The sequence below is a fragment of the Typopeltis vanoorti genome, chromosome 8, assembly GCF_054136105.1.
Source record: "Typopeltis vanoorti isolate ZY-2024b chromosome 8, IOZ_Tvanoo_1.0, whole genome shotgun sequence".
NCBI classification, from domain to species: domain Eukaryota; kingdom Metazoa; phylum Arthropoda; class Arachnida; order Uropygi; family Thelyphonidae; genus Typopeltis; species Typopeltis vanoorti.
The window spans coordinates 9,333,525-9,360,691 of record NC_143556.1 but is presented as its reverse complement, the minus strand read 5'-3'; the positions used below and the strand labels follow the sequence as shown (position 1 = coordinate 9,360,691).

General features: G+C 38.8%; 1 protein-coding gene across 1 annotated transcript in view; it reads right to left on the bottom strand.

Moving 5' to 3' along the window:
* The window catches only part of LOC150103716 (cubilin-like), a 280,379-nt gene that overhangs the window by 43,458 nt on the left and 209,754 nt on the right, over nucleotides 1-27,167 (bottom strand). Inside the window, exons 3-8 of the mRNA XM_090397061.1 lie at nucleotides 17,295-17,555; nucleotides 13,555-13,686; nucleotides 9,879-10,124; nucleotides 7,785-7,901; nucleotides 5,089-5,367; nucleotides 4,482-4,613 (exon numbers count right to left, since the gene is read on the bottom strand). Coding sequence (XP_090253187.1) covers nucleotides 4,482-4,613; nucleotides 5,089-5,367; nucleotides 7,785-7,901; nucleotides 9,879-10,124; nucleotides 13,555-13,686; nucleotides 17,295-17,550 — 1,162 coding nt within the window. The 5' untranslated portion in view covers nucleotides 17,551-17,555. The remainder of the gene's footprint in view (nucleotides 1-4,481; nucleotides 4,614-5,088; nucleotides 5,368-7,784; nucleotides 7,902-9,878; nucleotides 10,125-13,554; nucleotides 13,687-17,294; nucleotides 17,556-27,167) is intronic.

The window sequence follows — 27,167 nt, the reverse complement described above, 5'->3', positions numbered from 1 at the left end:
TGGGGAACTAGACAATGAGACTTATTTGTGCCTATGGTCCCACAGAAGGTTCTACTAAGGTAGAAGTGGAGGAATGTTGTGATGCTTTAGAAAAAGCAACTGACACAATGAAAAAGGAAAAGTTGGTCCTTGTTGGGGATCTAAATAGCAGAGTAGGAAATGATCGTGAGACATACAAAAATATTTTGGGGAAATTTGGAGAAAAGAGCAAAGCTAATAATAATGGCAAATATCTGTTGGATTTCTGTTCAGGACATGTACTGGTTATTACTAACACCATGTTCCAACATAAAAATGTGCACAAATTCACATGGAGAGAAGAGGCAAGGAATAAGAAAAGTCTCATTGACTATGTTATTGTTGATAGTGATGTTTTCTCCCTGGTGCAGGACACCAGAGTGTACAGAGGATTTGAAACTGGAAGTGATCACTATTTAGTCTTCAGCAGGATAAAATTGAATTTCATATTGAAAAGAATAACATGTAAGAAAGTTTTAAAGCGAATAAAAGTTGAGCAGCTCTCAGATGTGAACTGTAGACTAAAATACAAAAAGATTATTGAAGAAAAAATGAAAGAGTTTGAGAACAGGAACCAAACCTTGGAGATTCAGTGGCAAGCCTTCAAGAAAACGCTGATTGATTCAGCCAGAGAGGCATGTGGTGAGGTTGTCTGCAAGGATAGAAAAATCAGAACTCCCTGGTGGATACAGGAAGTTAAAGAGGCAGTGAAGGAAAAGAAGAAAGCATATCAAACGTTCCTGGCAAATAAGTCAGCATTTACTCTTACAGAATACAGAGACAAATGTAAGAAAGCTAAACAGTGTGTAAAACTAGGTAAACAAAAGTCATGGGAGGACTTTGGCAAGAATATAGAAAATAAATATCAAGAAGGTGGCAAAATATTCTGTAGGTTGTTGAAGAAGCTTAGGAATGGAGGAAACAGTGTTGTAAAAGGAGTTAGAGACGATAAAGGTGACATGAAAACAGGAGAAAAAGATATCCTTGAAGTATGGAGTAATTACTTTGAAAAACTGCTAAATGAAACAAGCAGTGATGACAGCACAGTGATAAAAAAACACTGACCAGGCATGCAGTCAGGAATACATATCCATACTTGAAGTAGAAAAAGCCATCAAAGGCTTGAAATGTGGAAAGGCAGCAGGAGTAGATGATATTCGACCAGAAATGCTGAAGTATGGTGGTATAAAAGTCTTACAGTGGCTGCACTGCATAGTTCAGAAAGCCTGGACAGAGGGACGAATTCCCGATGATTGGAGTAGAGCTCTCATAGTACCCATATATAAAAAGGGAAATAAAACTGAATGTGAGAATTACAGAGGTATTTCCCTACTGAGTGTTCCTGGCAAGATCTATGCAAGTATACTTGAGAAATGGTTGAGAAGAATTGTGGAAGAAAAGCTTGGTGAAGAACAAACTGGATTCAGGCCAAATAGAGGCTGTCAGGATCAGATCTTCACTTTACGACAAATAGTCGAGAAAGCATGGGAATATAACAAAGATCTGTATTTAAGTTTTGTCGATCTGGAAAAGGCATATGATAAGGTGCCAAGAGAGAAGCTATTCAATACGCTGCAGTTATATGGTGTCGATGGGACATTATATCAAGCAATACTTAGTCTTTATCTGAGTTGTAAGTCAGCAGTTAGAATTGAAGGAAGTACGGGAAGATGGTTTAATGTTAAATCTGGTGTGCGACAAGGATGTACATTATCCCCTCTGTTATTCATTATCTATATGGATCACATTATGAAGGAAAGTGGTATTAAACCTGATATCAAAATTGGAGATGTTAATGTCAGCTCTTTGCTTTATGCGGATGATGTTATACTTCTAAATAAATCCGCTACAAGTCTGCAAGATTCTCTGACTAAATTGAATAGCTGTTGTAATAGGTATGGTATGAAGGTCAGCAATAAAAAGACAAAGACAATGAAAATAGGCAGAATCATTGACAATGTCAACTGTGTTGTGAATGGAGAACCTGTGGAACAAGTAAAACATTTCAGCTACTTAGGCACGATTTTTACTGAAGATGGTAAATTAAATATAGAAATAGACAACAGAATCAGCAAAGCTGGTATGGTGGAAAGTCAATTGAATAAATTCATATGGAATAAGAGAGAAATTAGTCGGAACACTAAATTAGCTGTATACAAGACAGTGCTCAAACCAGTTTTAACTTATGGATCTGAGAGCTGGGTCAGAAGTAAAACCTTGACCAAAGACTAGAGACCGCAGATATGAGAGTCCTGAGAAAGATTAGAGGCGTGAACAGATGGCATCAATGGCAATATCATATTAAAAATGAGGATATTAGGAAAGAACTTGACATTGTCAGCATTCAGGAATGCGTTAGCAGAGCTAATCTCAGGTGGTATGGTCACTTAAACAGAATGGGAGAGGAAAGATTAGCAAAACAAGTGTTCTCTGCCAGGTTGGAAGGAAAACGACCCAGGGGAAGACCAACATATAGGTGGATTGATACGGTACAAATTGCCTTAGACGATAGAAACATAAGATCTGATAATGTTGGAGTCTTGACAGGTAACAGACTGATTTGAAGGAAAATTGTAGATAGGAAGTTAGTAATGATGTAATTTTTTCATGTAGTACTTTCATATCCTGTACACCCCTTGAGGGTACATGGTAGGAATTTGATGATGATGATGATGAGAAACGAGATTTCCGACCCTCCCACCAATAAGATTAGCAGTGGCAGTCAAAACCCACCCACAGTCAGTTAACACTATACACATACGGCGCACTGAACTAGAAACTTATTGAATACCGTACTGGACTTCCTTTAGCCTGAATTACAGCACATATTAGGTTTGACATGCATTCCACAAGGTGTTGGATTGCATCCACCTCCACAACAAACTAGCCGTTCGCCCGACAGTCCTTTAACTTGCTTAGATTTGACGGAAGAGGATTTTGCTCCTGGATCTGTTTTTCTAATATGTCTATACATTCTCAATGAGATTCACATTCAGTCTTTGTGGGGACCAGGGAAGATGGTGGAAATCATTGTGATGCTCGTCGAACCACTGCTGAACAATTCTTGCGCGATAGACAGTAACATTGTCGTCCATGAAACGACCGTCACCTGCTGGATAAAAAGTCAACATTAGGATGGACTCGATCGGTAACAATGTTCAGATATTCCTTGGAGGACACCCGATCTTCCAGCAATGTCAGGGGACCCGTTTTGTACCAACAGAACATGTCCCACATCAACTCCAGAACCTTGAGTTATGTTTTCAAGGCAAGTTGGGTTCATTGCTTCATGGGCTCTGCCAAACTCTTTGTCTACCGTGAAGCAATGAACCCAACTTGCCTTGAAACCATGCCTATACGGAAACCACTGATTTCTGCAAAGAAGTAAAATGTTCGTCTACAGTGATTTCAACAACACCATGCCTGGACACGGGAAGACTAGAAAAAAGTCATGTGGACTGACGAGCATTTTACTTCTTTGCAGAAATCAGTGGTTTCCGTATAGGAAACCACTGATTTCTGCGACTGCCAGTACAGATCCTCGTCAATTCCCTGTCCACAGTTCGGTGAGTTATGGGTCGGGAATACTCTTCATTAAATGCTTCGTCAAGTGCTGCACATAGGAAGTTCTGTTCGTGCGTACAAGCCTCCTCAGAAGGTGATCTCGTTCCTAAGACTATCTTAGGATCACAATGACGCCTCTTAGACAAGCACGAGGGTTATTTTCCCACTGATTAAACACTTCAGATATCTCTTCTTTTGAGAAATTAGTCAGCTCTGCAGTATTCAAAATCCAGCCAGACGGGCACCCACAATAATCCTTGATCGAACTCCTAAAGATCGTTTGTTTTTCCCATTTTGATCGACACTATTGACGATTACTGACCAACAGGATTCTTAAATAGTTGCCTAGATAGTATTTTGCACATACGCTGCGTAAGGGACGTTTACGTGTATCTGCATAAAGGTTTCTAATTTAGTATGTTTATAAAGCAGACCACTTTTTTGGCTGAACGAAATGAGCTTTATTTACTCCTCAAAAACCGAATCCCCAAGCCTAGAAACATTGCATTAATAACCGTCTTCAAAACCTCTCAGAAACAATGCACTTCAGGGGATGCATATAATGAATAAATAGGGCTTGCCCTTCCATTGAACTATCCTTCGATCATGCGCACGCTCGTTGACACGACGCTTGAGACTAACGATAATAGTTTATTTCTGCGAAATTCACCGTACGTGAAACCTCATTTGGGAGAGTTGTTGCTGTTTTATTTGTCTCCTTATTGACGAATTTATTGCTATAAAAAATAACCAACAAATCTTATCAAGGCTTAACGACTCTGAAGTTTGTGTCGGCAGTCTTGATAAATTAAAATTTTACATAAAAAAAAAAGAAAAGAAAAGAAAAGAAATACTGTCTTATTTTAATCAGAGGAGAAATGTGAAAGAAATATGGTTACCAGTAGCAGGAGACGGAGCCCTCCTGGAACAGGAAACTTGGGTCGCACTGATGTGAAACCCTCTTCGGGAAGAAATATTGTCTGCGTGGAACACGACGCTCGCTTCCTTGTTGTCACCGAATGGAAGGCTCACTAAAAAGAGAAAGAGCTTCACTAAGTGTCTACATTCACTAAGTGTCTACATTCACGCCTGTTACATGGTGAATAGATTTCTATTTTGACTCAGAACTATCAGTTGGATTCAATTGATAAAAAACTAATAATGAAACTTAAAATTCATGGGCGTACACACGACCTGGTAAAAAGCAGTGCGATGTTCCGTTCAGCGAATCCCACTCCCTCATTAAAAATGTTTTCTACTCTTTCAAAGCCCAAATAAAAAAGGGGTTTCAATGTTAAGCAAAAGACACATTAATCAAAGGAATCTCCTATCGTTGCACCTAACAAACATTAATCAGCATAATAATATAGAGAATATTATAATTTATCAAAACAGAGATTAATTTCGTCTGCTCACATTCTGACGTAGAAGCAGAAATGGTAGCCGAGTTAATTTTTAATGCAATATTCAGACTAACCACAAAGAGGTAGTTCTTAACGTGCTCACTTGTTTGTCCCTTGAGAGAAGATCCGCAGTGTCTGAGCCCCTGGATCTGCAAGTAGTCTTTCGTGCACCCTACTGTAAAGTCCACGTCGAAATCTTCGAACTTCAACTCCACCCGGCAGTATCCTTCGTCGAAGCGTTGAATGGTGTAGGTGCACGTGACTCCATCCGGGTAGTTTCTGGGATATCCCACACTGGTGATGTTCCCGCTGATGGCCGAGGTCTCGAGGTCACAAGATGGCTCCTCTTCGGTGGTTGGCAGCGGCGAAGATGAACCTCTTCCTGGAAGATATAAAAAAGGAAATGAACGAGAACGTCCAGGATGGATTGCTGTGGTCAGAAGTCTAAATGAATGCAAGTGGACTGATGGTGGACACTGGATCTTCAATGTTGTAAATGAGGAAGATTCAACTGTCGTCCAGGAAACGTTTCATCGGTGATTAAGGTATTATGTAAATAACTTGCAATCGATACACTTCGTTAGTAAAGACATATCTGGACGAGGGGTGTGCGCAGTCGCAATGGGCTACTAACTAGACTATCGTTGTTCACTTTCATGTGCTGTAGAGATATGAAACTGTTCAGTAGTGTATCATATATCTCCCATAACCTTTATTTCTTAGCGAAGGAAAGCAGCTATATTATTCTGTTTAGTGAGCCGCACGCACACATGCACACAAACTTTCTTCAACGTGTATAAAGAATTCGACGAGTTCGTAAGGCGATACACACAATTTCCCTAAGTAGTTGCCGACAGCAATCGTATCACCAAACTTTGCAATTTGGGTGTTGCGATGGTTCGGGTTGATCTCAATGAATTATCTCAAGGGGCAGAAAAGCATATTGCTGGGGAAAAGGAATTCGTATTTTGCACCGGTGATTATACAACAACAACATGTTAATCCCCGAACTATATGCCGCCCCTAGGCGAACACTATTTTTCTTCCCCTAAATTCAACAGAACATGTAAATTAAAAACAAAACGACATTTTTATGGTTGCGGTGTTGCTCAGTAGATTACGACGGTCCTGGCAGGTGTCTATTTGATACTTCTTAAATCTGTCTCATTCAATTCATGCACCATCTGACTATTTCAGGGATGAAGTTTTTTTTTTTTTTTTTTTTGATGTACGATGTTTGCAACCCGCAAAAAGGTTGCAAACATCGTACATCAGTAAATAATCCAGTTCTAGAGCAGAGATATGGAACGTTTTTCAATCCACTTCAGACCTCCAGTAAGAATGACCGTGTCTCACTCTAGGGCATGAAATTTATCTACCCATAAAGACGCTCATCAAACCATCCAAGTCAGTGATGGGCTTCAGACCCATATTGAATCAAAAACTGGGATAAGGGTTGGTTCATGTATGCTATGGGATGCGCTGCCTCTTATTTGCCACTGAATTAGTGAAATGTTTATTCCTAAACATTTCATGAAGTTGGTGTCGCTAAAGATAATTTTCTCACATACGAAGATAACGTTGTCAATATTTGATTACATATCAGCAATACATAACGCTTAAATGAGAAATTCAAACATTGCTGCATACATCCACCAGAAAGTAGTTTCCCAGTGGGTTTTGCGTTAAGCAGATAACTTTGAATGATCCACTTTTCTCTTTTAAAGACTACTATTACAATCGAAGGCCACAGAATCTTCGGCTTCATTCGTGGCCTTTGTCCATTCCATCGGTCACTTGATGGAATCAGACTAACTCGAAGGATTCATTTAGATTACAGATGATTAGTAGGTTTGTAAACGACTTCTGTTGTAATTGTCCAAATGAAAAAACACTGTTTGTTGAAGAAAGTTGGATGTTGACCTTTATAAAGGCTTATGGAACATAATTCAAGGTTTCAACAAACCCTGGTCAGAAGATTTCCCCTTGTGGAGATTCTGGAAACGCCAGTTAAGGCGAACAAACGCAGTTACTGGAAAGATAGATTATTGGCTTCGTGATGTTATTTGACTCTTCTACATCTGAATCCTGTGGGCAACCAAGGGAACTTTCAGGTACTACTGTATTTGTAGACCGCTAGTCCGTGACGTGTACCATCTGTTAAATAGGCCTTCTTAACAGACTGATGGGAAACTCGACCTACTTCTAATAACCCGTCACTCCTCTGCGGGTTCAGTTTATTTCGTGAAGAATGTATCGCTTACACGCTATTAAAACACCACAGAACGGTGTTCTAAATAGGCATATTGAGCTATTAATTGCTTATTTAAAATGCAAAATAATGTTTCTGTCAAATATAGAGAATTATTGTTAATTTTAAATTTCCTTAAAACGATTAAAATTTGTAAATTAATATCGGCCGTGAGAACACACGCGATTTACAGACAAAAATATTATTGTTGTTGTTGGTGGACGGTAGATGGCGTTGTGTGCAGCTGGATATTAAATAGGTGAGACGGTAAGTTGTGTGTGTAGTTGGGAGGGATGAGGCAGCGTGTCCTGCCGCGATGAGTCGTTGGACTCCTTGGAGGTGTCACGTAATAATAATAAATAAATAAATAAAATAAAATAAAATAGAAATATTCCATTAATTAAATGAAAGCCACTTTTCAGTTGGTTGGGCAATTATTCCCCCAGTTTCAAATCAATTTGAATAAAAAATTGCTTGCAAATCTCGAAGTACTAATTTATTATCAATTGCGAATAAATTACATCTCAATTCGAGGCTTTGTTACATACCGTTGTTCGGGTAGCAGTGCGTAATCTGTCGGGCTCGGATGTGGAAGCCAGGACGGGTATTTTGGTCATCCGTGCTGAAGTGCAGAAGTATTTCTGGGCCTCCGAACATGAAAACCTCTAAACAAAGAAATTTTGTACGGTTAGCTCAACTGGAAAGCAACACAAAAACAAGTTTAATTAAGTAAATATTAGTTAGTTTATTTTTGTTTAGTTAAAAAGTCTCCTTTTGTAGTATTTGTATTACATGTTTAGAACGTTGATGAAATTTTATAGGATGACGCAAAAAATTGGAGAAAAAGACGTTCCTAGATGGCAGCACTATCTTAAAGATTACTGGATAATAGCCCACTGATTTTCTTTAGTATTCTCAGAAACACATCTGACAACGCAGCACTTCGCAACTCTTTTAGCGAGATTCATTAAAAATCTTAGGGAAAGGGGTTCACTTCCGAAAAAAGTCTCCTGTTTGAACGTGCATTGACAGATGGTGTATGCATGGATGCTATCACAACCCTGTGTGCATTTTAAACAGAATCAGCAGTTACAACATGAGAGATGGATTCAGAGTGGTCCCTGTACAATATCATACCCCAAACCAACCACGTGCGGGTGCAGATATCAACAAAATATTTCTTTATGGGCAAAAGTTTATGACGTTTTTGTCCCACTTTGTCCTCAAAACAGTGGGTCGTGGAAGACCGTTTACTCATAGAAAGTTAGCGGCATTATATTTTGCTCCCCCCACCCCCGCCCTTCCTCCTTGCAATAATACATCACTATTATTACGTTTCCTACAAAAGAAGAAGGTCGTGTCCGCAGTGTCTTAATTCTGTCTTCCGCTCCATCCCAGATGTTCTGTTTCAGTTCAGGTCAAGACTGATCTACCCCGTACAAAGTTCCGATGTTATTTTCTTTGCATCACACGTTTCAAAACGTTAGTTTGTGACACGCAGAGTTATTGTACAGGAAGGTGTAAGAGGCGGCTCCCCAAAATTGCGACGGTGTAGAACATACCACAATGGTCGTCAATGTAAATGATGATTCGATCCCTTGCAACTTCACCTGTGCCAAGAACACCAAGCCTTCCACATACCCAAACCCATCTAATCGATTGGAAGAGTGCATACCGTGATTAATGTTTCAAACAACCGATTCCATCGCTTTACACTCCAGGTTCTGGGCACCTTGGCCGTGTGTATTCCCGTAGGTAAACAAGGCTAAAGAATGCTGCTCTTCAATGAAAATTCCAGGAAACTCCGTACGCGTTTCGGCAGGGGATTTCTGGTGGTTTCATCTTTAAACACACTTCCTAGGGTATGAAGACAAAATGAGGTGCGGATCTTCTTCGGATTGGCCTAAACTAATATCTCAGATATTAGAAATAACGTGGAACAGCAACAAATGCTCTCAGATTAAAATAAAAATATCACGTGGACATTTTTAATACATATGGTATGTGCGCAAGCTGACGACATTGAAGACGTGAGATCCGACTTGGAAGTTTGAAAAATATTAAATTAAAACACTAAATAACAAAACGTTAATCAGTCGGTGGGACGTGAATTGAAGTCCCACACAGACTGAACGAGTAAGAACAATCCTGATATTCGCTTGTTTATGCAGGGTGGTTCAAAATTCCACGAACAAACTTTGAGGGGAGGTAGAGAACATCGAAATCAACCATATTCACAGAATGAAAGCATGACCGGAAACGCCATCCGAAAGTGATAGGTGGCGCTGTTCGCCAGCTCTCTAGGTGAGTAATCGGGGCTTCCTCATTCAAGCTTTCGACGTCGTACGAAGAACAGGCGTCGTTTTACGAACGCTGAGACGGCAGATATGCCCCTCGTTTACCATATTATGTATCCAACTACTATTGAACTGTTCAGTTACGCCTAATAAAGTTTTTTAGACTATTTACTGCCTTGTGTTATTTCTGTATCTTTGTGTCCCTGTTAGTATTTTGGTGTTCTCTACCTCCCCTCAAAGTTTGTACGTAGAATTTTGAACTCCCCTGTAGACAACATTCTTATATTCGAACGGTTTGAGATGAATTACGAGTTTGCTAGAGGATTGGAAAAGTGGATCACGTACGCACGGAGTCTCCCGAGATGGTTCCGCAGAGTCTCCTTTCGCCCACTTCGAAGAAGTCGTAAGTGCAGCCGTCACTCGGCTCGAGGTCGAACTTGAGAAACGTGAGTTCCAAGCCGCACACGTCTTGGGAGTGCTGCTTCACGTAGTAGTAACATTCGAGGTTGTTTCGGTAGTCGTTGGGGAAGTTGGGACTGGTCAGGAAAAACTGCTTGTCGGTGAATCCTTTGTCGCAAGAGACGTCAGGCACTGTTAAATAAAAAAAAGAAGTAAACATGCTTTAAAATAAAAAGATATTTTATATGGGATTCATACACTGCTGAATTTAAAAACAAAAGACATTTCTTGAGTGTTACTGCCATGGAAAATAAAGAGACCCATCGAAAAAGAATAAACTGTTTCGCAGCGTAGAAATAAATTGGTCTTTGTGAGAACAACATGGACAGCTATGAAGTGCTTTCTTTGAGCAATGAACTAATTCAATAGGAATTCATATTTCAATGGAACGCGTTTAAATTTCATCAAAATGCGTCTTTGAGTAAACAGATGAAATCTCGGCACAGCTGCAGGCAACAGAAGATACGACATGTCTATACGACGAGTTCTTCGCGCTCTTAGATGAATCACTGCCGAAGAAGGCTAAAATTTAGACTGCATGCGAAGTCAATTTAACCTTGTGCCGAGGTTGTTTGTAATTATAGACTAAGAACTCAGGCGATGAGGCCAGCGTATCATGTCTGTTCATTGCACGCATTCTTATGGGCGGTTCATTTCGTTTTTGCAGAATGAAAAAACCAAGTTTTCGGGAGGGGAACCCCATATCGCCACCTCATGAAACTGATTAACGCTTCTTCGGTATAAAAGCTCTGATGAAGGTTCTTAGCACACTGGACAGACGGGATTATAACCTAGAATTTTGCAACGAAAGGGGGCGCGATGTCGACTCAACTACACAGCTGAGACTCAGCTGTGTAGTTGAGTCGACATCGACCTCCTTCTAATGGGCCAAATCCCATTACAGATTAACTATTTTATTAACCGATGGATTATATTCGGCAATGGGATATAAAAGCACATTTAAAAAATAATAAAATCCAAACAACTAAAAGTTCAGGCAGAACGAGACAAAAGCAATAAAATTCAGATTGTGAGCTCAAACTGGGGAGGTTCGCATCCCTAGTCGTCAGTGGACTTTGAAAGAAAAATAATTTTATCCTTCTAAAATACGCCTTTTAGAATTGCTTCCGTCTGCGCGGTTAGCCGAGTGGCTATGCGCTTCGCAACCATATTCTTGGGAAAGGAGTGTCCAGGGTTCGATTCCCGTCGACGTGAGGACCTTAAGGATCTTTCTCCGACATAACCAAGTTAGTCGGTCTTGGGCGTGGACAACAGGGCTTTTTCCACCAGTTTATCTGAGGTTTTTCCTCCGGCAAGCTGCTGCAAACCTGTTCCTTGAACACACGCAACTACGGACATAGGACACAGCGGGAGGCATAGGGCTAGCCACCTTATCCTCGGGACGGGTACGGTTTAGAAGGGCTAAAGATAGCTCCGTAAAAGGCCACTAGGACTTTTACCTGAAGGGAAGAAGACAATTGCTTTTCTGCGTGAATTTATTAGTCGAGCAAGAGGCCAATATTCAAGTCATTTGCACCACCGACTAGTTCCAGTTGTCGCTCGTGTTACTAAATACTTTTACTGCAAACATTTGAAACTTCGAATTTTCAAATAAATAAATCTTCATTTGTTTGTTGTTATCGCCACACCCGGCAATAATAATGCCTGGTATTAAAGCAGTCGCATAGAAAAAAAAAAACACCTAAAACATCTTCATATAAGCCAAACATTGGCTTCGAAAGATGTGAATAAAATGAACATTAAATATACTGTAAGGTTATTCTACTTACTCTATGTAGACCTACATAAAACGTAAAGTAAGTATAGTAAGCAATATGAATATGCAGTACACGTAATTGTATTTTGGACCAATCCTCATAATATTACCATGTAAAATGTAATAACATAATAATATTACGATGTAACATGAAAATATAATGTAATAAAAACATTATTATTATTAAAAAAATATGTAAATAGTATGTTTGTGCGAATAAAAAATATGTTTTAATTTTAATTGCAGAAATATTCTTGTTATATGTATGTAATTTATCTGAGAGATAATAAAGTGTTAAAATGTTAAAAATTATATGCAATGAATATGCAATGTAAATGTATATGAATATTTACGACATGTACTTGTATGCAAAATATATTATTATTATTATCATCATCATCATCATCATCATCATTAAGAGAGACCTCCAGGGAGTCAGGGACTCATCAAGGGAGGCCACATACCACACGCACCAGCTATCATACTTATTCTTGAATTCATCCACATTGCTTGCACCCATAACATCCAATGGCAATCCATTCCAATCACGCACCACCCTCTCAGAGAAAAATCTAGCCCTCACACCCTTCTTGGAGGCTTTCATTCTCAGCTTCCAAGGATACTCTTATGTCCTTTCCCCATCCTCAATAAATTGAAAAAGTCCATCAACTGAAATCCTGTATTACCCTTTCAGAAGTTTGTAAGTCTCAATCATATTACCCCTCTTTCTCCTGTTTGCCACAATCCTGATATCATTTTTAACACTGTCCTTTTTACTCTCTCCAATATATCAGAATCACAACGGAAACCAGACCTGCGCACATTAGTCCAAGTGAGGTCTTATCAAGGCCTTGTAAAGAGGCAAAATAACATCCTTATATTTACATGTGAACGTTCATTTCAGCATTGTAATTATCTTTTGAGTTATATTTGCAATTTTTGCCACATGGCCCGTAAACTTCAACTTCCTATCTATTAGCACTCCAAGATCCCTAGCCTCATCAGTTTCTTTTAGCCTAATCCCACCAATATAATACGACATTGGATATCTAATCATGCCGAAGTGAATGACTTTACATTTACTGACATTCAACTACAGCCATGTTCCCATATGCCCACAATTCCAGCCTATTCATATCATTCTGCAAAGACTGCATATCAACAGCATTCCTGATTACCCTACCTATCTTTGCATCATCAGCAAATAACTGTACGTCGCTTGTCAAATCCTTCCCAATATCTTAACGTACAGATTGAATAACAGTGGATGAAGCTCTGATCCTTGTGGTACACCACTTGTTACCTTAAACCTTGCAGACTCGGATCCCCTGTATACCACTTTTTGATATCTGTTAGTCAGCCATCCTCTTATCCATGCTAATATTGTATAACCCAAACCCATTTTCTCTAATTTATGCAGTAGTCTACCATGCTGTATTCTGTCAAAAGCCTTAGCAAAATCCAAAAGTATCATGGTGTCCATTCCCCTCGTCTAGTCCAATGGTAACATTGTTATAAAATGCGAGCAAGTGGCTAAAACATGACCTTCCCTTAGTAAATCCATGTTGTCCATTGCAAAGTAGAGATTCACTGTCAATATACAGTATTTAAAAAAATTATGTTAGCAGTACGTGTAAATACCTGTATGCAGATTAGTGTGCAAGTCCATAACATTTATTCACGCATAATATAAATATTATGCATGAATAAAGTTTGATTGGTTGATTAAAAATTCATCTGAGCAGTATTGAGGCAAGCTGAGCACACAAACATTAAATTCCTCACCTTTCTCATCGACGAGGTTGCACAGTCCTGGTCTTCTTTTGATTTCCACCCAAAATCCCCTGCCGGTGCCAGAATGATCAGTATGGAAGTGGAACACCTGCTCTTGGAGGTCTGGAGGGAATTCGATGAGTTCTGAAAGACAAGAAAACTCTTCAGAAGGCTTAGTGGTGAGCAAATTCAAACATGCGCGTTGAAGTTTGATTGTCATTTGAATTATGATTCGACTGTCATTTTCAATTGCATGCAACTTTTTGATAAACGTCCACGATGCCTCAGAGTAACGCAAAATATTTTATCATAAACTATAATTAAAAAGTAGATAAAAGGCATTTATTTGACACCATTTGGTTGCCGGAATTTCGGAAGATTGAAAAACATTGGAAAAGGCTCAAATGCGAACATTTCAAGAGGGGGCGCACAAATTTCGTTTGAGGCACAGTTTTTATCTGATAAGAGGAGGAGGAGGAGGAAGGTGGGGAATATGATAGACACAAATTGATGGATAGAACAGATATAGGGAAATTTTTTTTTTCTCAACTGGAATGGAACGAACCAAAATTCATCTCTGCAAAGTCAATCCAACTGCATTCACTCACTCAGAAACGGAATGAGAAGCAGATTTCTCTCATGGACGGTGGTGAGTGGAATATCTTGAAAGGGATAGTTCAGTTCACCTTGATTTGAATTACAATCAAAGCAACCGAAGGAGATCAACGCATTATTTCCTTTAACTTCTTTTTCTGGACGTTTACCGATTTTGGGGAATGGAAATCCAACCGTCTGAACCCCATTAACTCACTTTGTAAAACCCCCATGCAGATGCTTCTCTATTTTTATTCTTAAAATGTTTAATTTGATTTATAATTTTGGTTTATTCAGGAAGAAGGTTAGAAATGGCTGAAATAACAGTCAGAGATCTGTCTAAAATCTGGAAGGATGGATCTATCTCCATGGAAACAAAGTTGAGGATTTTGGATGAAGTTGTTTTCCAACAGCGACTTATGGATGTGAGACTTGGAACCTAAAAAGTCAGATAAGAAAGGATATCTGCTTTTGAGATGTGGTGTTAAGAAGGCTGTTGAGGATGTCATACACTGAAAGGCGTACAAATGAATGGGCGTTAGAAAAGATTAGTAGAGCTTTAAGGCTCCTTAAGGATATTGACAGAAGAAAGTTAAAATATTTTGGACACATTGAAAGGATGAAAGGAGGACTTCTCAGAACAGCAATAGAAGGTAAAGTTCTTGGAAAAAGAGGAAGAGGTAGACCATCAATGAGATGGATGGATGGCGTGTGTGGAGCAACTAATCTTCAGAGAGTTGAAGTCTCCAGAAAAGCAAACAACAGGACTACATGGCGAGGTTTTTGTGTAGCACATTACCGAGCATCGGAGTGACCATACGGCATCTGTGGATGCCCAGTGAACAGATATACCTCGAGGAGTTAAAGTTTAACTAGGTTTGTGGGTCAGAATTCCATCGCAGATGAATGCTTCAGGATTTCATCGTCTCTTGTAAGAACACTCCGATTGTTGGATGTCTCGAAGGACTTGAAAATTTCCAACTGAACGACAGGTCAATAAGCGGAAACTATTCAGCACAAATACGGAATGGACGAGAATGTTAATTACAAGAAAGAAAAGGGACGGATCCAGTGAAGGCATTGGATGAGTTATTCCCAAGAAAAGAAGGGAAATTCGCGTTTCAATTTTCTGAAATATTTCCTCAATTCTGACTAATGTTGCTGAGGATCACAGTCACGGCTTGATATATTTCATCGATTTTGTTTTTATTTTTTTATGTGGATATTTTTATTTGCGTTCCCCACAACTGGCAACTATTTCCTTTTCAGGGGGCCAACACGCCAACTGGTCAATTGACAATCTGAAGCAAAAAAGGAGACAAACTGGAAATCCACGACCAATTTCCAGTTTGGCTCCTCATTGTTCAGTTCAGACTTTTAGTACGAAGTGCGCATGCACCCAAAGCACGTTGTAGGGGAGGACAACCGAAAGCTATCATTAGAAAGCATTCAAGAGGTCACTTTCACGCATGCGCCGCCTTAGGTCAACAACCCCTTTCCTCTAAGTTTAGTCGTTTCACTTTTTTTTTTTCCCTAAAAGTATCGTCTTCCTATTCAAATGTCTTCTGCAAGGTCTTCTAGATCTTCTGAGAAACAGTTAAATCACTTTAAAGTCATTTTCAGGGACTGGAGCGCAACCCCTCTTCCACCAAAACACGTTCCGATGATCTTCGAGATAACGAAAGCAGGTTTGAGAATAGGAGAGCTGCTTCTCGGTAAAAATAACCCTGCCGACCTTCCCGACAGGACGTAGACACGGATTCTGTACTTTCCAGTGAAGGTTCAAAGAAGCCGCTCAACCGTTTAGCCTTTATCTTTTCAGTTGAGAATGTGAATGTGGTCGGCGTGACAGTTCAATGTTTCGGATCTGTCACTGCCATTTCAAAACAGTTAAGAACTGTCTGTAGATTAGAAAACATGGTTCGTTTTCACGAAAGGATGTGTCTTGAAAGTCCATCTACCATTGATAAACGATTTCCTTCTGTAGATAAGAGTCCGTGCTTCACATTTACCTTCCCAAGAAAATTGCATTTATTTTACACGAAGGGGACTTATCTTTTGTGAAAATAAAGCTGTTTTCTAATATACGGAGAGTTTATAACCGTCTTAAAACTCGCTGAACAGATTTAATCCCCCTTCCATCTGAAAACGAGTTAATTAGTGTCCTACCGGCATCACTAAGTTATTCCTCCGAAAACGCGAATTTTCATTCTCCCAAACAGGCAAATTGGCATGAAGAATACACGCATTTTATACAGAAGCCTTATAACCCCAAACTTGCTTTATTCCAGGATTCCAAATAACAACATCACTAAGCACATATAAAGTAATAGAAATCAAAATTTGAAAGTGAGCACGAGGGTGTTAAAAAATGTGAAAAATTGAATATAATAATTAGCATTAATAATATGAATTATTAAGATTGCGAGTTTCCTTCGAGTGGAAAATATCTGGTTTGATTCTTGTCATGAACAGAGGAATCTTGAGGGACTTTTTTAATTGTAGGTGAGTCTGCCAATTTCTTACAGACGTGGTAGGCTTTTTCTCCCCAAAACTGGGATTTTTCATTCCCCAGACAGGCAAATCGGACACAGACCACACGCGGTTAACAAAGATTTATTATTATTATTATTATTATGCGACACCTCCATGGAGTCCAAAGACTCATCGAGGGAGAGTGTGCCAACAGCATCGAACGATTGATCGCAGTCCAACTACTAACCGCTCTCAAACTTGCTTAACTTTTTGCGTGAGCCATTAATATCAGAGGCTTACCAATCGACCAACCTTCGCTGACATGCAGTGGTCGGTAAATGGCGCAGTGTGCAGATAGTGGTGTAGTTTGCGGGTGGAAGATTAAGTAACATAGACGATGGGTTGAATGGTGTGGTCATCGTCCTCACGCGATGTTCTTGAAGTTCTCTAAGATGTCACGTAATAATAATGTCATTAATCAATTAAACTATGCTAATTATTTACAAATACAGTATAATTATTCATGATTATTTATACATGTTGATTGTTTATACTCTGGTTTGTTTTTCTAATTCAGATAGTAAATTACAGCATTCACTAACAGAGCGACGCAGATACTCTTTGCTGGCATCTATAAAAAAGGCATTGTATTTTTATCGTAAGAAGCCAAACTGGTTTCTAACCTCTTCTGCCTTTCCACACGTCTCCGCAATATCTCTTTTTGTTTACGGAGAGGTAGTCGGTGTTGCACGGCTCGTAAGGATTTCCTTGGAGATCAAAGTCGTGAAAAATCAGTTCCAGTTGACAGGAGTCGTCTATCCTGGCCACGCGGAAGGTGCAGTCAAGGTCGTTCGAGTACGTCGACGGATATGCGTAACTAGAAAAGTTACCTTCGCCGTCAAAAAGAGAAAAGTCACAAGCGGAGGACACTACCGGCATGGCGTCTGAAAGAAAAGAAAGCTTAATCGTAGATGAACGTTGTAATATCTGAGAAGTAGGTTAAGAAAATGTTTTGTCATTGCAAAGAACGAAATCATACAGCAGACCTTTTCCATTTAATTATACGTATATATAAAAAAAAAATAACATTTTCTTTAAATTAACTATGAATTTAAAACAAATATTTCTATATATTGATGGATGATTTTATCTAAAATACGCTAATAAGTTTTGTTTATGCCCATTTTAAGAAACGAAGTTTAAAAAAATAATTTTTTTTAACATTTTATTATTTTTCAGATAAATTGCATACATTATGGGAACACAATTATAGATAACAAATAATTCTCGTACTTAAAGTTTTTTTTTAAAATAATAATAATAACAATAACTGTTTGCAACATATATTATTATAATATTCATAATGATGATTATTACAGATGTTTCTTTGCAATTTTACACTCTATATATACAGTATCAATGGATATAATCACTCTTTATTGCATACTTTTGTTACAGTTAGTACATATATTACATACATTTGTTTACATATGATACATTACGTACATTGGTTTACATGTGATTCGTACATTACATGCATTTGGTTACATATGATACATCTTGGATGAGAACTAATTTCTCTGCTTTCATCCTCGAAGCTTATATGTAAGCTTATCTGAGGATGACACCAATTGGTTATTATGAATTTTTTTTTTTTTGCTGTGTTGGGAAGCTACGAAATCTATGATTGAGAAATTCGCGCGCGCCCAAAGTCCATCACCCACCCACACACACACAATAACTTGGAATATGTTGATGCGTCGCTGAACTGGAAGCCTGAGCGAATATATTGTGTTTCATTAAGTTTGTATGGTATTTTGGGTGCGTGTTTCTTGTTCATAGTATGTCCTTAGAGCTCTTTTCAGGCTATTGTAGTTTGTAAGGTTTCTGTATTCAAAAGGTAATTTGTTTATCACGTCTGGGATGTAGAAGTTTCGCGTGGCCTTTCCGTAGTGATTATTGTATTTATATGTGATATAATTAGTTGTGTGAGGTCTTGATAAACGGTATATATTTCTGACTGTCCTGTAGTTGGCATCGAAATAATGTTTTAGCAAAGCTGCATAGTGACATAAATGTTTTGTTGTCAGTATTTTATGTTCTGACAGTTATTTTATGTTCAGTGCATATAAAGTCGTTATTGTCCCTTTGTTCCCAAAAGATCAGTTATCATTTTGTACTGTAGCGATATTAATCTATTTAGTTTGTAGGGTGCACAGAAAGCATACGTTTTTATAGCGTAGCTTAGTATATTTTGGCATAGTGCTTTGTATATTAGTGTTTTTAGGCGTGTGGGAACTATATCTTTTAACCTGTAGAGTGTGCCAGTTATTGTTTGGTGTTTGTTGTGTACATGGTTTATGTGGCTATTCCAGTTCATATCTGCATCGAAGTAAATTCCAAGGTATCGTATTGTTTCAACCTGAGTGATTATAGTGGTTTTGCTGTTCTGTGTGTTTTTTGTGTTGGAAAGTGGATGTTGGATGGTTATATATTTGTTATCAACTGGTCGAGTCAGTGGATTTCTGAATATCATTAATTTTGTCTGTTCTGAGTTTAGGTGTATGGAGTTTTTCGTGAGCCAGTCTATGATCAGATTTATGTCATGTTGCATATTTGTTTGGGCTATGCTTGCGTTATTATGGATGGATATTATTGCTGTATCTTCTGCGTACTGAATATCTTACCTTTGAGTGGTAGCTGATTAATATCGTGAGTGTAAATATTGAATAGAGTTGGGGCGAGTATAGCTCCCTGTGGTACTCCACAGGTTACTGGTAGCTCTCTGCTTCGGTTTGATCCGATACGTATGATATGCTTTCTATTTTGAAAGTAGTTTATGAACCACCTGTGAAGAGGCCCGTCTATTCCAACATGCCTCAGCTTGTGTTTTGGGGATAATATGAAAGATCTCAGTGTATGCTGTGAGTTTCTTCAGTATGATCCGCTCCATAATTTGATTCATAATTGGTAATGTTGTTATGGATCTGTAATTGCTGATTAAATTTCTTTTTCCATGTTTGTATATGGGTGTGATTATGGCGATCTTTAACATACTTGGTATCTGTCCTGTTTTAAATATTTTATTTATTAATTTTAGTAGGATAGGACTTAAGCTAGTTGCATGTTGCTTGATATCCTTAGGCCTGATACCATCAATTCCTGGGTCTTTGTTCGGTTTAATTTGATGTATTGCAGAGAGAAGTTCTGCTTCTTTTATGGTTGGGAACATTAATGTCTGTTTTGATTGTGGTCCAAGTGGAGGGTCTCGTTTTGTGATTGGGGAATATTTCTGCGCAGTTCTTGGATGGAGTCTGCAAAGTATTGGTTAAAGTCATTTGCTGGTTGTTGGATAGGTTTTGCGTCTTTCATGAGACTGTGTTTTATGGTGTCGGAGGCGGTGGTTTTGGGAACAAAATGTAGCTTCTCATTAATCAGATGCCAGGTTTGTTTCATGTTGTTTTGTGCGGAGGTTAGTTTGTCTCTGTAGCAGCTTCTTTTTGCATTTCTGATTTGTGTTGATAATAATAATAATAATAATTATAATTGATAATAATAATAATAATAATAATAATAATAATAATAATAATAATAATAATACATAAATTCGGTACAATATTAATCATCGAACCTATAAATTCCGATCTCCACCATCGCAGCATTTCGCTCACTACATAATCCGAATGCGTAATTTAGGATATGAAGCAGACGATAGCTACTCATTAGACCAGAGGTTCTTAACCGGTTAAGAGGTTCTTAACCAGTTCCGCGAACTGGTTACAAGTGTTCCGCCGGTGAAAGATGTCACCTGACACAGCTCTGAGTGTAATTGGTTACTCTGATCTAACAACTGAAGACAAGTGCTATGCGCGTTGACTTCTAAACCAATAGAATATTGTTTATTTTCAAAGAAAATAAACCCCAAATATTATAAATATTATATCTACGCACTGTTTTTTTGCACAGAGAATCCCTAGTTTCAAAAAATTAGTTTCAAAAACATTTCCGGCAACATTAAAACCTCTACTACACCAAGTTGTAAATATGGAAAATTACATCAAGTCAAGACCTTTAAAAGCACGCCTTTTTTTAAAAAAAACTTTGCATGTCTATGGAAGCCAAGTACGAATCTTTGCTTTTGAACACTGGAATAAGATGGTTTAATCCAGGGGAAAAGTGCTATTCCGAATTTCAGAACTCAAGAATGAATTATTGGCCTTTTTCAAAATGAAGGTAAAGATGCTTTTGTGAAATATCTTCAAAATGATCTTTCATGTGCTTAAAATGGCATATTTATCCGATATTTTTAATTACTTCATCATCATCACATCATCAAATTCCTGCCATGTACCCTCAAGGGGTGTACAGGATATTATGATAGTACTACATGAAAAAATTACATCATTACTAACTTCCTATCTACAATTTTCCTCCAAATCAGTCTGTTACTTGTCAAGACTCCAACATTATCAGGTCTTATATTTCTATCGTCTAAGGCACTTTGTACCGTACCAATCCACCTATATCTTGGTCTTCCTCTGGGCCTTTTTCCTGCCAACCTGGCAGAGAACATTTGTTTTGCTAATCTTTCCTCTTGAATTCTGTTTAGGTGACCATACCACCTGGGATTAGCTCTGATAACAAGTGTCAAGTTCTTTCCTAATATCCTCGTTTTTAATATGATATTGGCATTGATGCCATCTGTTCATGCTTTTAATCTTTCTCAGGTCTCTCATATCTGCATCTTTGGTCAAGTGTTTGACTTCTGACCCAGCTCTCAGATCCATAAGTTAAAACTGGTTTGAACACTGTCTTGTATACAGCTAATTTAGTGTTCCGACTAATTTCTCTCTTATTCCATATGAATTTATTCAATTACTTAAATAGCGTTGATACAAGTATCCAAGGGGAAAATGAAAATATTTTGACATCCACTGACAAATTGTCAGCTTTTCAGAAAGAAAGCATCTCTTTGGAAAAACCGCACATAAAAAAAAAAAATACAAGAGATATATTTCCTTTGCTCCATAATAAAAATTTCGAGGGAATTATTTCCGTTATAAAAGAACAATTCACAATATTGGAAGAAAATATTTCAAGATACTACAATTATGATTGGATACGAAATCCATTTGGCACAGTTAATACATCGAGTTGTGAATTTTCGTATCAAGTAGAAGAAGAAGAATCAGTTACCTGTCAACGGATCGAACTCTAAAAATGAAATTCTCTGAAATAACTCTGGAGGAATTTCGGTTTCTGTCCAAGCCAAATACCCATTTCTCTCTCTCTCTCTCCACAAGGGCACTGAAACTTTTGTTACAGTTTTCAACATCATATTTGTATGAGTTCGGTTCCTCAATATTAATCAATAGAAAAACTAAAAGGCGTGAAAGACTTACTAGTATAGACAAAGAGATGAGAGTGGCTAGATCCCATATTCGACCTGATATTGCTGAAATCTGCAAAGCTGACAAGCTCAAGTATCGCATTAAAATCAGTTCCATTTTTATAAAAGGCGAGTCCATGCATATTTTTATTGTTAGTTTGATGACCCGAATGCTTTTGGTGTTCCCCACATTTTCTTATAATCAAAAGTGTTCCGTGACTTCGAAAAGATTAAGAACCACTGTATTAGAGCCTTGCACGAGACAAAATACAGCGTGTGTTGTCATAGCGACAGTTTGCACTTAGAAACTTATAAGCGCCATAACCAAATGCAAGAACCGCATTTATTCAATGCGCAGTTGTAGCTTCGTTTTGTCCCGTGCATCGATATAAATTAAATTGACTAATCCGGACCAAAATTGAATCTGCTGGTTAGGTTTTAGTGTAGATTAAACCAAAAATTATCAAGATCCGTTATGCCTTTTAAGAGATACACAAAGCGATGCAACCTGTAAGTATCGCTAAAATGTATCTCTCTCGACTCATTGGCTAGTTATTGACTTCGGCGAAATTACCAATATACAAAATAATTCAGGAAACGATGGTTACCGGTAGCGGAGAAAAAAAAAAAAATTCTTGTCTCACTTAGCAAAGTTGTTAACCGCTAACATTAACAAATGAAAAATTATGGAATTAGTTAAACATCCCTCTTGAATTCGAAATGACGTGGCCAAAAGCTTGGGGTTTAAACGAGGAACTTCTTAACATCGGATTTCAACAATGTTTACAATTGTAAAAGTAAAATCTAATATTTTTATGGGTCCTCTCGGTTGCAAGGATATCGGCTCAAATTCCGCCTGGATGAGAGGAACTGCCTAAACTTTTTCCACTCGGGTTGCGATAACCAATCTCAGATGAAATACGTTTTGTTCAAGAAAGCTGTGTTTTTTCTTGTACGAACAGATAGGTTGGAGTTATTTAGTAAATAGCAGCGAGCGTTATTTTGGTGATTTGTGAATTTTGCATCCTAAGATCGCAACGAACGATAAATCAGCACATCGAACTGCCTTCAGCGCTTCTTTATACGAGAGAACCCTGATCACCAGATGTAATTCTATTTCAATTTCCGTCTGAGTGAGGGGGTGAGTTACAGGGGTGTAGTCGGGCCAGGGCGACGCCCTGGTACTTTTTTAAAACTATCAAAATATTTAAATTCATTATAATAAATTATAAGAATTATCATAATGAGACTTAAAATGCATTTCCAGCTTTCGGTCAAAAAACACAGCTTGCTGCTCTTGTCATTTTCGTTTCAGAAAACAAGGCAATCTCTCTGCCATATAGCTGGCGCAATAATAATAATAATAATAATAATAATAATGCCACACTTCGTGCTCTGCATTTTTGTTTCCAAGGTAGAGCCCTGGCACTATTTGTTTTAGGACTACACCCCTGGGTGGGTAGCAATCGCTGTCTTGTCTCATTTTGAATGAAAATTACCATTAGAATCAGACGCTCACTAATATCTGTAATGCTCTCTGGCGAACATTACGCGAAACGTGTTGTTATCCCCAATGACATGTACAAACCCGTCTGGTATAATAATTTTGCACATCATAGAAAGAAATTTTGAGCACCATTTCTGTTTTATCATTTTTAATTATGGCATCTCACCAACAAGAATAGGTGATGGCGATGCTATCGGTCTTGCTATATGGCAATCCCCATTCTTCCAAGTAGCCCACACGGGAAATAATATTTCAAGGAAAAATTATTCATTAGAAAAGCGGCTGAACTATCCAAATCCTTTAAGGATGGGTGCGGTTAATTTTAAGCCCCTTTTACTTTTTAACAGATTTCTTGAATATTGCGACACGTTGCTAAGCAATGGAATGAAAGCGGATTGTCGCCCAAAGGCCGCTCAACAAAGCCCCGCGTTTTGTGTGCCTTAATGTACGACAGACGTTCCAGTTCTCCCCCACTTGCTTCGAATCTAAGTCGGGAGCACACGTCCCCCTCCCCACCGACACAATATTCATGCTAGGACACGTGCACTACAAACCACGACCACCCGAGCGTAACACTCAGAAAGAATCGCGAGCTGCAAGAGGACGCTAATGTGGGATGCCATGAGTCACGTGTTATGTGTGTCAAGGAGGGGGGTTTTGTACGAGAAAGCTATTATAGGAAGTAGGTGACTCTGTCGCAGGAAGGACACGCGGCACAAAAAGTAAGATCTAAACAATTAAGACGTCTTGATGTGCGAGAAGAAACTCAAGCGGGGTGACAGGTGTCAAGACGTTCAAATAGGGCGGAAGCACGAAGTACGGAACGCTGACCCCACTGAAATGATGTGCGCCGACGTTTCTGGATGAGCACTTCACGAATCGGTTTCAGCCTTCGTTGCCGTAAGAAATGTTTGCGAAATGTCACGAAAACAGTAAACCAAAGACGTCCTTCGCAGCCCTTCTTCTTCAGTGCCTTCTGAAAGGGCGTTCAAGAAAAATCGTGCGAAACTTTCCAAGTCGAGTTGCGTTAAAAATCACGCAGAATTGAATTAAAAATAAACGAACCAACTTTGCCATGTTCAACACTCGAGTTGCAAATACGATCTCCAACAGCATAACTGAAAACCGTAAGTGAGTGAAAGTAACAGTAAAATTGGCTGCGAATTAAAATCTTGAGTGCGAGATGAATGCAGCTGCAGTCAAGGAGTCTTCCATCCTATTAGCATAACCGTAATCGAGTTTTAGCATTTTTACGTCTAAAGCACGCGGATTTGTGATAGTATGCAGCAATTCTTGGAATGTTGTTTAGTGCAGGGGTGTCCAACTTTTTGGCTTGCCCGGGCCACATTGCGTGAAGAGGAAAGGACTTGGGCCGCATATAAAATGTATAATAGAGTTAATATAAGTAACAAAACTTTTAATTTTCATTATAACATTAAATAAAAGCGGCAGCATAAACACAAAACTAGCGAGATATTTGGCCTTGTGTACGTGAAGCCAATGCATCGACGTGTGGTTCGATGGAAGTGGTTGCAATTCGTAGTGAGCTCTCAAGGTTCTCGTCAGAAATTTTTCATCTAATTTTACTCTTCGTACGCTTCATTCTGGAAAATAGTTGTCCACAAATGTACGAGAGCCTCCGTAGCTCAGTCAGTATAGACGAAGCCCTTTGGTCGGAAAGGCCTGGGTTCGATTCTGGTCAGTAACGTGAGAAACCTTTATCTGGTCTCTTTCGACTAAAGGTGAATTAGCCGGTGTCCTAGGTTTCTGGGGGACGAAAAACCCTGAAACTCGGGTTTTTCGTCCCCCAGAACAGGCAAACCGGCCTCGTAGCCACACACACACACACATGGATTACAGTCATGAATACGTCCCAGCCATATGCCGTCCCGAGTCCGGATAAAATGGGGGGGGGAGAAAGCAGTGGTGAACTAACCTGCAAAAATCCCATTAGGAATACTTTGTGGGCAATGCCTACAAAGTGACCTACGATCGGAAGCGACAGAAATGGAATATCAGTCAGTCCCAAATGCACGTAGTACCAAAAAAAGCGATGCTATCAATAAAGGTTGATTGTGAAGCGAAGGACATTTTTTCTGCGAAGATAGGTCTTATGAAATTTTTCTTTGAGTTGAATATCTGATTGCGACTCTTTACATTCCCCTTGAAAATTCGAAGTTGATGTATTTATGTCGACAGAAAATGGAGTCGCAAATATACAAAAAAATGGATAATGTTTTCTGCAATCTGGAAAGCTATTCTCAAATTTCTACATCAAAGCGGAAAGAAAGAAAGCATATTTTTCGCATAACATAAGAATGTTAAAAGTTGAAGATTTATGGAGCCGCACTACTAACAGTCCAAGGCCGCTCGTTGGACACCCCAGGTTTCGTGCCCATCTGCTTGGCCTGTTTGGGAATGTCTACAGCTGCAGACTTGTTCAAGGCAGATGTATCGAACGTCGTTTTCCTAAAGGCAAAGAAACGCGCCGGGAAAATAGTGACGCACTTCAGTGACTGCAAAATCCTGAGCACTGAATGTGGCGATGACATAGCCGCGGGAAAAAACCCAGTTCACAAAGGTCATTAATGACCGATCTGCCCCTATTTTGCGAGACTAGAAAAATTCTTGGAGAATAAGCGATAAAAATAAATCGACTTATTTTTATGTACGAAATATCGATTCGTTCATTTCGCCCAACAAAAGCGATGCATCGAGTCACATCGGGATAACGAAAATGTCTCGAAGCATTCTGCTAGCAAATTTGACACTCGTTTTAATTTTCCAAAATAATGACCCCATTACGGGAGTAATAAATCGCGCTGTCACAGTTAAATAAAATTTATGAGCTCTTCCGTTGTTCGGCACTTAAGAATCGGCACAGTCCATAAAGCACCGAGCAGGAAATCATTATTAAAAGATTTCTCACCTGAGTGTAACGAGTCCCCCCCCCCCCCCCGAAACACGCGATTTATTACACGCGTGGGACACGCCTTTCGCTTATCTGATACACCGAGCCTGTGCTACGAACTTCTCGCTTTGTGTTAACCTAATAATCTCTCCGGGAACTATGTTCCCCCCTGCTGATCTATTTATTCGAGCCCGTGCAACACCTCCGGAGGTCTTTGATGTGTTTCCACCCGTAAAATTGACTGCCGAGAAAGGGCACGCTTTCTAAGCCGCTTTCGCCTTCATTTTCGCAAAGCACCCCCCACGATATAAGATGGTGCGAACAGATGCAGCCGCCAGATTATCCGTTTTCAAAAGCAGATCGTAATCAGTAACGAAATTTTACGAGGTTAAGAGGTCACACAGATCTCTTTCCACAAAAAGAAAAAAGGAAAAAAAAATACACCTTTTTTTTTAATCTTTAAGAAATAGAAATTGCATTGTCTGTAATACAAACCGAAATAAGCTAGTATAATTAATCATTTACCATATAAATGAAGAGACCGAATTTTTTGGTTCTATGACTGTGTAACATTAATCACATGATAATTTATGTGTGCTTCTGCACTTATTGATCTCGTGTTTGTTTCCGCTCCTACTTGTTTATTTGCTTCTTCATAACAAAAGGAACATGAATTTTCCAGTTAACTTGAAAAAAAAAAGCTTCCATAAATATCACATCACTATTTCAGCACTTCCCAAACTGTGGGT